The sequence below is a fragment of the Chelonoidis abingdonii genome, chromosome 1, assembly GCF_003597395.2.
Source record: "Chelonoidis abingdonii isolate Lonesome George chromosome 1, CheloAbing_2.0, whole genome shotgun sequence".
NCBI classification, from domain to species: domain Eukaryota; kingdom Metazoa; phylum Chordata; order Testudines; family Testudinidae; genus Chelonoidis; species Chelonoidis abingdonii.
In genome coordinates, this window is record NC_133769.1 from 342,494,156 (window position 1) to 342,507,969 (window position 13,814).

At 42.4% G+C, this 13,814-nt stretch overlaps 1 protein-coding gene across 1 annotated transcript in view; it reads right to left on the reverse strand.

Moving 5' to 3' along the window:
- Nucleotides 1-13,814, reverse strand: part of ARHGAP42 (Rho GTPase activating protein 42) — a 216,456-nt gene that overhangs the window by 8,284 nt on the left and 194,358 nt on the right. The window contains 3 exon segments of the mRNA XM_032788432.2: nucleotides 6,451-6,513; nucleotides 8,077-8,233; nucleotides 11,434-11,814. Of these exon segments, the coding sequence (XP_032644323.1) occupies nucleotides 6,451-6,513; nucleotides 8,077-8,233; nucleotides 11,434-11,814 (601 nt within the window).

The window sequence follows — 13,814 nt, forward strand, 5'->3', positions numbered from 1 at the left end:
CTAAGTTGGAGAACTGAAACCAAGGGATGGAGAGGACTGAAAGAAGGAGAGCAGCAGAGGAGCTTAACTTCTGACGTCTCCAAGACCAGTGAGCTGGACCCAGAGAAAACATGAGAAGGCAGGGGAGTGAGGGATGCTCCCACACAAAATGCTGTGGGGGTTCCCAGTGGGAAGAGTGGAAATCTGTCCTGGTACAAGGACAGGAGAAAACTGACAGAGTCCAGGCATGGTTGAAGGCATGTGCAGTATGTGGGGCATCAAGGGATGAGGTGTCTTGAGTTATAACGACTGCTTGTGCTGGGGTGAGAAATGGACTACACGTTTGGGACTTTTGCTATGGATTATGTTGTTGTAATAAATCACGAAGGGCAGTACTGAAACAAGAAAGCCTGAAGAGAATTAGTGGGTCACCTGAGAGGAGAAACTGAAACAAGTGTGCCATGCCATGGCTTGCCACAGGAGGGCACTCCAGGCAGGGGCTGCCCTATGACACTCCCCATTTTCAGGCTTACTTTTACATTTTTCCTGAATCCCCTAATGATGAGTTATGATTGCTGGCATCAAAACATCTGGGTGATTATCTAAATCTCAGCAGATCATCAAAATATTATTGATTATTGCATGGTGCCAGAGCCCCTGCCCCTCCAAGCTCATCATCAAAACCAAGCTCCCCACAGACCAGGAGTCCTCATCTGCCAAGGAAACCTGCACAACACTTTCAAAAGACGAGCCTGAGAGCTTAAATTCATAATTTTGGCTGACATTAAAAACCATGGACCCAAAAGAGACATTAGATTCATGGCTTATTACAACAACCTATAACCCACTAACAACCACCCCCCAACAAACACACCCAAGCTGCCTTTCCCCCACTTCCTCTAACTACTTATGCAAAACAATCTGTCCCACCTTGTAATTCTCTATGACATTCTGAGTAAAAGACATGAAGAAGAGCTCTGTGTGACTTGACTTGTCTCTCTCACCAACAGAAGTTGGTCTAATAAAAGATATTACCTCACCCACCTTGTCTCTCTAAGCACTTTATAGGTAGTCTGAAGTGTTAAGATTCCTGCTGTAAAGAATATACTCTAGGCAGACAACGTACACATGAAAGAAAGGAACGGGATGCAATTGTTAGTTCCAGAGATTTTGTTTGGATTCTTTTAAAGTGTTACACTTTGTATAAGACTGTCAGATAACTGATTAGATAACACTTCTTTGCATGGATTTATAGGGCATGGATTTATAGGCCTTGAGGTATAGTCTAAGGTGGAGCTTGAAGGAGAACAGAGTGTGGAGGCACGTGGCTTCCAGGTGTACAAGGACATGTGAAATAAGGCACAGAAGCAAGAGGACAACGATGATGACTGGATGGATATGTTTAATTACATAGCAAGGAAGAGATGAAAAAAGGAATGTAGGTCATCCCCACTTCTCTAGACATCATACTACCAAGCCACATTGATTCAAATCCTGAGCCTGTTCCCCCGGGACCTTGCTGCCAACTCAGATGAAATCATGATCACTGTACCCTCTCTCTCATTCTTCGAGCTGTTCCCTCGTGTGCATTTGTGGTCACCTCTATGCTATGATGTTCACTCTGGTCAGTAGATTCTCATTTACTGATCCCCCAAGAGTGCTGTGTGCCCCTAATGGAAAGCTAGAGAACAGGAAACCTCACATTTCCCAGACTAAAAAGTGACCAAGAGTCCTGTGGCACCTTATAGACTAACAGCATAAGCTTCTGTGGGTGAATACTCACTTTGTCAGATGCATGCTTTTTATAGATCCAGACTAACATGGCTACCCCGCTGATACTATTTCCCAGACTGTAAGCTCTTCGAGGCAGGGACTATTTGTGTATTTTTGTACAACATCTATCACAACGGGGCCTCAATCCCCATTGGAGCTGCTGGGCAATACAGCAATATATGCATAAAGAAATAATAACTATGCTGCTTTTCTGTCATAGGTATTATACATCAGTGACAGGGATCAGATCCAGTTTGGAGCAAAGGGATACACCATGGCCTGATAGCTGGGTGCTCCACCAGATTGATAACTTAGCCTTAAAGCTAGGTTTGAGGGAAAGGGAAAAGTAATGAGGATGGGGAGGCAAAAATGCAGCTGGGACTGGAATGAGGGAGAGAGTTATCAAAATCTGAGTAAAGATCTGGGAATGGGCACATATTCTGCCTACCGAAATGCACCAATTTAGAACACTCATTTTGTTGCTTTCTGAACAAAGAGATCTAATCAAACTGATACCACTGTGGACAAAGTGAACGGATAGCAAGCGTGAAAAATCAGGACACTTTTTTTTTCCAGGGTGGGGAGTATAATTGCATATATAGGACAAAGCCCCTAATATCAGGACAGTCCCAATAATACTGGGACATCTGGTCACCCTAACTGTGGAAGACACACATTCATGTACAGCTGAAAACAGTGCACAGGTTTGAGATAAAGGAAGCAAGCAACAGAGGGGTGTTCATGGCAGGGGTACATTACAGCTGACTAAGCTAGGGGAAAAAGTTGAAAAATGCTGTTTCTAGGAAGGGTATTAAGCATGTCCAGATCACAAGAGTGATAGTAAAGGAGACAATTGGCAGATACCTGTTGGAAAATGAAAGTCGATGGGACTTGTGCTCCTAAATCATTGCTTTTGAAAATGTCACCCATTGTGTAGATGACAATGTTTTGTTTCAGGTGGTAGACTCTACAAATCGCAATGCGGCTATTTAGAAGCTGGATCTTGGATTGGGAAAAAGTAGTTGAAAATCTGGAAGCAAGGGACACTGGTGATTCCAGAGATTAATAATTGAATAGAGGCTTTCTTCTAGGCTGCTGGTTCTTCTTCAGCGGGACCAAAAGCTGTTACTATCTGATGATTGTTTGGTGGCCTACATGAAACGAATTGTCAGGAATTGTCCAACTCCTTCCTGATGGACTCAATGGATACAGAGACTGATCCACTCTTAATCAGCCCCAGTGTAGGGATGACACCCTTGGGGGACTGGTAAGTGAGAAGCCTGCGGCGCTCTGCAGCTTGCTCGCAGAGTGCATGCTTTATTCTCTTGGGCTACCAAAATGTGATGCTACACATGAGCACTACATTCAACAACATTTTATTTTTCATGTCCAAAATTGCTTCTGGTTGGTTGGTTTTTTGTTTTTTTTGAACTTTGTAACAAAGGTGAGGAAATGGAAAAATCCTTGTTTTAGGTCCTGATCTTGGAAGTTGATCTGTGTGAGAAGACTTCTGGTGAACCCCACTGACTGGGGCCTGGGAATTGAGGTCTGTGCGTGCAGGGCAGCTTGTAGGGCCAAAGCCTCATGGTGGAACATATTGGCAAAATTTTACTTGGCAGACACAAATGTTAGAAACTGAATTACACATTGTATTGCAGCTTCATCTATAACAGAATGCACAGTGCCCCTTTAACACTGCAACATTTACATACATGAGCTAACAGTGTGGGCTCCTGTACTAACTTACAGAAGGACACTGGATCTCAAAGCTCAGATACCAAGCAATAGACACTCCAGAAACACCTCATATGGATGAAGGTGTCAGTAACACTGTAAAGTCAGAGTTTACCACACTTTTACTGCTGGAATTTCCTGCATAAGTGTGTCTGTGTTTTCCCCCCTTCTCTGTTAAAATAATCCATATATTTGTATTTTTATGAATGCACATACCTTTTCTAGTAGGCTTTTATGGAGAGATCAAGAAAATTTACTCGTGGGGTGAGACAGGTCATATTTACCATAATTTCAGTGGAGCAAAGAGACAGAAGAAAGCTTTAAGGGCTCAGTTTGGCCCTCATGTGCATAGCATGCATTCAGGTTTAAGCAAGAACTGCTTCTGACTGCTCCCTTGCTGCAGAGACTGGTCTGACTCAGACACTACTGCAGTTAACAGCTGAGCCACCTTTCATCTCTTCCTTCCTCATTCTGTCTGCTGACCTCTCATTCTCCTTTTTATTGTCACTGATCTGCTTTCTTCTGAAGACTGGATAGAGGAGCTATTAAGCCTGTCAAACCTTTCCTCCTTTGCCATCTAACATCTGCCCTCCACTCCCATTATGAAGCTGCACAGCTACCTCCTTCTTTGTCAGACTTTTGCTTCTTATGTGGTTTATACATAAGTACAGCAGAATGGGAGCTGAGGAGAGAGGAAGCGGAGCAACACAGTGGGAAGGAGGAGGAGCAGAGTATGGTGGAGGTAGAGTGCCAGAAAACAGCGGAGCAGGGCTCTATCGAGGCTCCCTCAGATTGTGCGCCACACAAAACAAATATCTGTGCCCCACTCGATTCAGCCATGCTGCTGTCTCCTCCCTCCCTCCCTTATGTAACATCATAAGGTCCTGGCAACTCAAACTGATCAGCTTTCTCTTGAATTGGATCCTGCCACCTGCTGGGTAGCAGTTAGCTGTCAGACTTGGACTGTAAGTTACTAAGCATTTTGGTGCCTGCCTGCTTGCGTTTCACATCAGCTCCTACAGTTCCATGGATTATTGTTATTGGATGTTATATGTCTGTTACTCTATTGCTTGGAGGTCTCATTAGGCTCAGGGGCTTGTTGTTCTAAGTGCTACACAAAAAGGTGGCCGTGATTCCAGTCTCATAAATTAAAAGGCCAGAATGGACCGCTGTGATCATCCAGCCTGACCTCCTGTATAATACAGCCCATGGAAGTTTCCTGAATTAATTCATGTTTGAACTAGAGGATTTTTTCTTAAAAACAGGGGATGGAGGATCACAGAGGCTGGATCACTTGATGATTACCTGTTCTGTTCATTCCCTCTGAGGCACCTGGCCTTGGCCACTCTAGGAAGACAGGATACTGGGACAGATGGATGTTTGGTCTGACCCAGTATGGCCGTTCTTATGTAATCCAATACTGATTTTAAAATTGCCAGTGACGGAGAATCCGTGACTACCTTTGGTAAATTGTTCCAATAATTAATTACCCTCACTGTTAAATATTTGCATCTTATTTCCAGTCTGAATTCATCTAGTTTCAACTTCCAGCCATTGCATCACAATATCTCTCTGTCTGAGAGACTGAAGAGTCCACTATCAAATTTTTGGTTTTCATGTTCCTCATTTTGTAACTTACAAACTGTCATCAAGTCACCCTTTAACCTTCTCTTTAAGCTAAATGGATTGAGCTCTTGGAGTCTTACTACCTCAAAGTGCTTACAATAAAGACAAGGTACACAGCAAGGGTGGGGGGAAGTAAGATATAAAATATACAGTTTTTATATACATTTGATTTTTTTAACAGTCTTGGGTTTGTAATTATGTAAGTAAGTGCTGCTCAGTCTTGCCAGCAAGCATTGGCTGATTTCTTATAAAATCATGGAAGAAGGGACATGGGTAAGGCTACAATTCTGTTACGGAGGTCACGGATTCCAGGACTTTTTGGGACCACTGTGACTTACCTCTTCTGGGGCAAGGCTGGAGCAGCTGTCAGCCTTGGGGCTGCTGGAGCAACAGCCGCCAGAACAGCTGACCGGTGGCCAGCCCCAGGGCCTCTAGAACAGCTGACTGGCGGCTAGCCCTGGAACTGCCAGAGCAGCAGTCCCTGGCCTGCCAGAGCAGTGTCTGGGGTTGGGTCAGCCCTCCTGGAGCTGGAGCAGCAGCAGTCAGCTCCTGCCACAGGAGCAGGTGCTAGTCTCCATGGCGCTTTCTCTCCCCGCATGCCCTCCAAGTGTTTTTAGTAAAAGCCAAGGAGGGGTCTCTGGCTTCCGTGAATTTTTGTTTATTGCCTGCAACCTGTCCGTGGCTTTTACTAAAAACAACCATGACAAAATCTTAGCCTTAGACTTGAGCCATCTTCTGATGGTGCTTGAACACTCTCCTGGGGCTGGATCTGGAACTGCTTATTTGCCTTTAATTTAGCCCTTTGGTTGGGAAATGTATGGAAGCCCACAATGAAATGCGATTAAAAAGAAAAATAAAGCAGAATGGAAGGAAGAGGTTGGACAATATAGAGATGCTTCCACTTCCTAGAGGAATGCCGTTCAAGGAACGGATGTCGGCTCTACTATAATTAAAGTGACAAGATGAAAACAAATCTCTACGACTGTGTAAACAACTAATGGAAACTGAAGCAAGGAAGCTGTAGTGGGAAGAAAAGTAACAAGCCTGATTATTTTTATCCAAAGCTAAAGTTTGGAAAGTGCAGTTTCACTAAGAGGCAGCCTACTGTCTTTGGCTTCTGTACAGGTACTGTCGCAGTGGATGGAGAAAATCAATAGTCTAAATCTCTCTTTTTTTATGAGAGGTATAGAAAGGATGAGCCTGACAAACAGGGGCCTTTGCATGGCAAGGGATGCTTCCTTGGAATGTACAAAGTATTGTTTCTCACTCCTCCACGTCAGTCTCTGAGAGCATATGGCTTTGATTTTTAACTAAAATTCAATTGTGTAGGGCACTTACCGTCCTGAAGAAGTTTGTTTAAGTGAACCAGCACTTTCGAACAACTGGGCTCTTGCGGCCACTCTGAAAATGGAGTTAAGAGGCATCTGGTTTTAAACTTGTCCCTTTCAATTAATTGCATAGAGTTATTTCAGTTTTAATAATCTAAGGCAGCAGTTCTCAAACTGTGGGTCGGGATCCCAAAGTGAGTTGCGATCCCATTTTAATGGGGTCGCCAGGGCTGGCGTTAGACTTGCTGGGGCCTGGGGCCAAAGCTGAAGCCCAAGCCCCACCTCCTGGGGCTGAAGCCTGAGCCCCACTGCCCAGGGCCAAAGCCCGAAGGTTACAGCCTTGGGTGGCAGGGCTCAGGTTATAGGCCCCCAGCCTGGGGCTGAAGCTCTTGGGCTTTGGCTTTGCTTCCCCACTTTCCCTCTTTTGCTGATTAGACCTGGGAAAATTTTTCAGATGAAACTTTTTCACCAATAAATGAAGATTCAGATTGACCAAAACATTTCACGGATGAATACTTGTTGATTTGTTTTGGCCAAAACAAAAGACAAACAAACAAAAACTTTTGGAAATGTCCGAACAGACCATTTCAACAATGCCACAGTGAAACATTTCGACTTTTCAGGCTACAGTCACAGGTGGATTTGGGCATCATTCACAAAGCCACTGGAGGAGGCGGCCATGGCAGTTGTACAGCCCCTCGCTTATCACCTTTAACCTATAGGTTAGGGCACTCCCTTGGGATGATGGAAACCTAGGTTTGAATCCTTGCTCTGGAGCAGGGGTTTGAACCCAGGTCTCCCCCTCTAGAGTGACTGCCCTCACCACCAAGATATAGGGTATTTTGGGGTGGGCATCTCTCAATCTTTCCCACTAAAGCTGTTCTACTTTGTGCAAAATAATTGAATAGTCACTGGGAGAGTGAGAATGACTCTACAACCCAGTGGCTAGGGCATTCCCATACCAAGGGGCACACCCAGGTTTCAGTCCCTGCTCTGTTGACTTCTTAATTATTTATACAAAGTGGAACAGCTTCAACAGGAGAGACTGGAAGACCCCAGAACTAGAATAGCCTATAGTCTGGTGGTTAGGGCACTCACCTAGAAGGGGGGAAATTTGCATTCAAGTCACTGCTTCAAAACAGGGATTCAAAGCTGGGTCTCTCACATCCCATGTGAGTGCCCTAAACTCTGGGCTAAAGGTTATAAGGGGGGTATCACTCCCTTGTCCTCTGTTTCTGTGACTCTAGCCCTTCATTTCTTTGGCTTTTATTAATTACACATGAAATGAAATGTCTTGGTTCAACCCAAACCAATTAGCCAAAAATTCCAATAAATTTTGATTTCAGTTCAACCCAAAGCATTTTTTATTTTTCAGAACTGGCAATAAACCAAAAAATCCATTATTCAGAGAGCTCTGCCACTGATTTCAATACACTTTGGGTAATCCCCCATTTGCCTAGTTTTCAGAGTTTATGAAGCTTATTCTCAAATTCTCAAAGATGACAATTTCATTTGATTTATCTCAGCAAATATTCATGAATACTTGTCCCATCATTTACCCGGCTGTATAGGATAGTTTGTATGGGAAACATAATGCAATAATACATCAAATCTCCACTAAGTCTTGATGACTTACACAGATCCTGGTCTCTGATAACCATTACTTGATGCAGTATCCAGTCTCAATCTTCTGCACATTTTGGGTGGCAACTCAGGATTCAGTGGAGCCTTTTGTGTATCTTTGGCATCAATTGAGGCTAAGCTCTGTACAGATCCACTGCAACTTTTGTTACCTACAGGGAACAACCACAGTGCGGGGAATATAATAAGATTTCAGTGTGCCTTAATAACGTGTATATCATACATAAGAAAGCAGGATTTTTAAAAAGAAATAAAATAGGTAGAGACAGTGCTTACTAAGAAAGAGAACAGACAGCCTATCAAGCAGAAAGGTAACTAGAAAAGCATCACCACCAAAAACGAAGAGATTAATACTAAAACTTTGAAGAAGGCAGAAAATTGTTATGCTGCACTGACGAATAGATAATACTTTTTCTGAACACTAATGATGCTAAAACTCCATTAGTAAAACACTACACAAGCCCGCCTCCTGTCTGTCTAACACTAATAGCTCCCCCCCCCAATAAAAACAGAATAAACAAACAAACAAAAACAGGTTTATGAGGTTTTTGTAAATGAAAATTAAAACTTGTTTAAATGACTATTTTGTTACCATATCTTAATAAAATAAAACAAACTTTGCATAGCTTGGATTTTATCTGACAGAAACAGAAGGCCCTAATGTAATATTATATAAATATTCAGTAGTAACAGCCAGGAAGCCTTCGAAAAAGATATGTCATTGTACCTGCTTTGTTTTTATATATGACTTTCACAGGTTTCTAATAATACAGTGCTTCACATTTTCAAAGCACTAATAAATTTCATATACTTCTTGCAAGGCAGGTAGATTTTACTTAATAAAGGCTCCAATTTCTAGATGAGGAAACAATTACTCAAGTTGATCTATTTATTTGTACTGAAGTAGCACTTAGGAGCCCTGCATAACTTCATTGTGCTAAGCACTGTACAAATCTACACAGCAGATCAGTGGAAGAGCTAGAGGTAGAACTCAGGGATTCCTGGTTCCAAATCTCATGCTCAATCCATCAGAATTTATTGTCTCAATGATTGTGTTAACCTTAGTAATCCACAACATACATAAATTGACTTCTTTTGGTATCTATTTTTAAGGGCAATGCCCAGTCAATTATTAAGGTATTGTGAAATCATCTTGTGATGGACTGTACTCAGTTTCTGGATTCCAAAACAGGAGAAGTGGCCAAAAATCTCTTCTTTCATCCCATCTATGCACACAGACATGTTCAGCCACACCTTTGTAACCTACTGGCTAGATTATAAGCTATAGTTGAACATAAGAACGGCCATACTGGGTCAGACCAAAGGTCCATCTAGCCCACTATCTTGTCTTCCAACAGAGGCCAATGCCAGGTGCCCCATGGGGAATGAACAGAACAGGGTAATCATCAAGTGATCCATCCATTGTTGCCCATTCCCAGCTTCTGGCAAACAGAGGCAGGGACACCATCCCTGTCCATCCTGGCTAACAGCCATTGATGGACCTACCCTCTATGAGCTTATCTAGTTCTTTTTTTTAACTCTGTTATAGTCTGGGTCTTCACAACAAACTGTGGAAAGGAGTTCCACAGGTTGCTGTGCCTTGTCTGAAGAAATACTTCCTTTTGTTTGTTTAAAACCTGCTGCCAATTAATTTCATTTACCTCTAGTTCTTGTGTTATGAGAAGGAAGAAATAACACTTACTTATTTACTTTTTCCACACCAGTCATAATTTTATAGATCTTTATCATATCCTCCCTGAGTCATCTTTTTTCCAAGCTCTAAAATCTCAGTCTTATTAATTGCTCCTCGTATGGCAGCCGCTCCATACCCATAATAATTTTTGTTGCCCTTTTCTGAACCGTTTTCAATTCCAATATTTTTTTTTGAGATGGGGTAACCACATCTGCACACAGTATTCAAGATGTGGGTGTACCATAGATTTATATAGAGGGAATATGATATTTTCTGTTTATTATCAATCCCTTTCTTAATGATTCCCAACATTCTGTTCACTTTTATGACCGCCGCTGCACATTGAGTGGATGTTTTCAGAGAACTGTCCAAAATGACTCCAAGATCTCTTTCTTGAGTGGTAACAGCTAGTTTAGACCCCATCATTTTATATGTGTAGTTGGGATTATGTTTTCCAATGTGCATTACTTTGCATTTATCAATATTGAATTTCATCTGACATTTTGTGGCCCAGTCACCCAGTTTTGAGAGATCTTTTTGTAGCTCTTCAGAGTCTGCCTGGGACTTAACTACCTTGAATACTTTTGTATCATCTGCAGATTTTGTCACTTCACTGTTTACCCCTTTTTCCAGATCATTTTTGAATATGTTGAATAGGACATGTCCCAGTACAGACCCCTGGGGGACACCACTATTTACTTCTCTTCATTCTGAAAACTGATAATTTATTCCTACCCTTTGTTTCCTATTTTCTAACCAGTTACCAATCCATGAGAGAACCTTCCCTCTTATCCCATAACAGCTTACTTTGCTTAAGAGCCTTTAGTGAGGGACCTTGTCAAAGGCTTTCTGAACATCTAAATACACTATATCCACTGGATTCCCCTTGTCCACATACTTGCTGACCCTCTTTTGGGACCACTTAAAGAAATGCCATCTTCTAAGTAGGACACACTGGCTAGAGCACATTACAACAGCGCTTAGCCTTCTGCACCACTTGACAATTCACCTTGCAATTCAAGGTACTGGTAGTCATGATCTCGGATCCAGTTATTATAGAAACAGTCTCGACCTCTTATGAGATGCAGCTGAAAATAAAGCGAGCATATAGCCTGAAGCGGTGAAAGTGAGTTGCTGGGGACGGTGTGTTCTCAGCCCAGAGCCCTATGGACTTGAATTCAAACCCCAGGTCTTGTCACCTTTAATCATGATGCAAGACTCATCTCTGAGAGTGCTGAATCCTGGCTAGCTACTCCAGCCCTACATGTAACTAAGCAGTGCTGGGTGAGGTGAGACCACTGTTCCAAGTTGTGAGGAGGGGTGATGCCTTCTAAACTATGCAAAGGGCACAAATATTGCTCAAAAAATGTCTGAACAACAAAAGAACATGGTGGAAAGATTCCAAAGCAAATGAACAAAATCAATTATTTTCAATAGCCTTTTGATTAACTTAATTTTTTCTGGTGCATCATGTTAAGCTCAGTGGTTTGCGCATTGGCCTGTTAAACCCAGGGTTGTGAGTTCAATCCTTGAGGGGGCCATCTGGGGAACTGGGGTAAAAATCTGGGGATTGGTCCTGCTTTGATTAGGGGGTTGGACTAGACGACCTCCTGAGGTCTCTTCTAACTCTATGATTCTAACACAACATATAGGACCTACCGTCTGCTGAAGGGATTGATCTGAGGGAGGAAGCTGCAGACCTTTTCAGCCCAGACAGACCATAAAGCCCTTTTTTGGTCAGATCTATTGGTGGAGATGTATCCTCTGGGCTAGTGACAGAAGCAACACTTTGACAGTCTGACTCCACATCTGTTTTCGTTGCATCCTCCTTAGAGGAGGATTCTGGACTTGTGGTCCAGAGGCCTGAGCTCTTCTGTCCATTGGAAGAAGGTGGAGATGCAATCCATGGAATTCCTCCCGATTTCTCCCTTGGTTGGGATAAGGCAGATTTTGTGGTGCTGTTTTGTTCTGACGAATGAGACGAGAGTGATTCTATGCTGCCCATCGGGGTGCTGTCTGGACTACTACTGTATGAATCACCTGAAGAGGAGTGGGGAAAAAGAAGAAAAATGACATTTTGTGTGTAAATTACACTTTCTAAAAGTGTCCATTTCCCTAATGCATATGTGGCCCCTGAAGCCTTCAATAATCAGCAAACTCGTTAGTATATGGCTTTTGCAGGTGACAGTTCTCCAAAGAAAATGGGTATTTGATTAATTTGCATTTCAATGGGGCAGCTGTTTTATGCCCCTCTTCTATGTGAAGGATGCAGTAACATATTCCTCTGATGGCTTGCTCCAGCCATAGGCTACCATGACAATTCATGTGACTCAGACTGATGCCGAAGTCTCCGGTTCTATTGTTTTGCAGCAACTACTTGTACTATTTTATTTTAGTTTGAACTTTCCAGTCTCTTTACAGATTGAAGCCCTGGAAACTTTCTACTTCTGGCTCATTATTCTCCAGCCCCACTGCTGAAGACTCAGGAGATATGGCTCTTGGATCCTGGGATTAACAGAAGCAGGAGGTTCATCTTTGCCTCTGTGGACCCAGCTCTCAGAATGCTTTCCTACTTAACCTGAAGATGACCCAAGAATTAGGCCTCATTAAAGCAAGTTACAGTCATCTTTACTGGGCACAATGTGTTAATTTTAGATATAGTTGAACTGCTTTAAGAGTGAGAAGGGACCTCTGGAAATAGTGGAACTTCTCTACACAAGGGGTGGGGTGGCAGCAGGCCATGGGCTGATGTATCCTCTGCACATGGAGATCAGTTCCATATGGGCTTGCTACACATCAGTGCACTGTAGCACCTAATTCTTTATTAAACAAAGGCCACTGAAAGTTACTTTAGCCAGTAGGCTGGAGTAGCAGCTAAGAAGCTCCACGTCTTAGTGGTGATTCCTAACTGACACTTCGCTTGCCATCTGTGCAAGCAGACACCCAGTTACAGTGCACAGGTTTGGTGTCTGCACACGTTAGGAACACATAAGCATCTGCATGTATCTAATTTTGAAAAGTTGATGCTAGGTACCCATGCACTCCCCTTCTTTGGAGACTTGTACAACAACTAGGCATAAAAAACTCCCATTCATTTACAACTTTATCTATGAATTTACTTTTTTATGGTAGTAACATAAAGGCTCCTTGAGAAGCCATGGGACCTAAAACTTCATTTGGAATCAATTTCATGCCAGTGGAGATGCTAACATTTAGCAGATTAAATTCAATCTTGCCTACAATTTGAACTGAAGTTCAACCCCTCCTAATGGTAATATAAGAAAACAAAAACGTGTGCGATAATGAATAAAGAGGGATCTTTTATTTAAGTATATATGAAAATGAAGAGTCACTTTAGGTGGCAATTTACTGCAAAAAAAGCCCCTCTACTTTTAATTATAAATCCACATAGAGGACTAGGTTTAAAGTTCAGTCTCCATGCCATTCAGTGCTTGGCCTTTTTGTTAAGATTGCCAGCATGGGTGTCAATTAACAACAGCTGTGTCGTGGTTTTGGTGGTATAGATAGCTGTCTACTGGGACTTAGACAGAGACCACATAATTCATTTCACACACATGGAAGAGAGGTCAAATAGTAACAGCTTTTGGCCAAGACTAACTTCAACTGGATTGACCTAATTATAGATGGGGTGAAATGCTCTATTATACCATTTCCAATCTTAAAGATCTTATTAAAAGCAAACAAAGTGAAACTTGTATTCTTTTTAGCATTTTACCGTCTGGAGCAGGTCATTTCAAATCACTTGGTGGTTAGTTTGGAATAACAAGTGTACCACAATGTATTTTCAAACACTTTATGCCACACAAGAACTGCTTGACATAACATGCTGTGAAAGGAGCAAGGAAAGCACTCATTCAGCAACACTGACGTCTGCTCACTCTATTGTTACTTTTCATAGAACCACTGCAAATAAGCACCCAATGTGCTTGGTGCACAGCAATTACCGTTGCCTACTAATTAACAACCAGGAGAACTAAAGAACAAGACATGAACAGAGAGGTAAATAGCTAACAGTATGA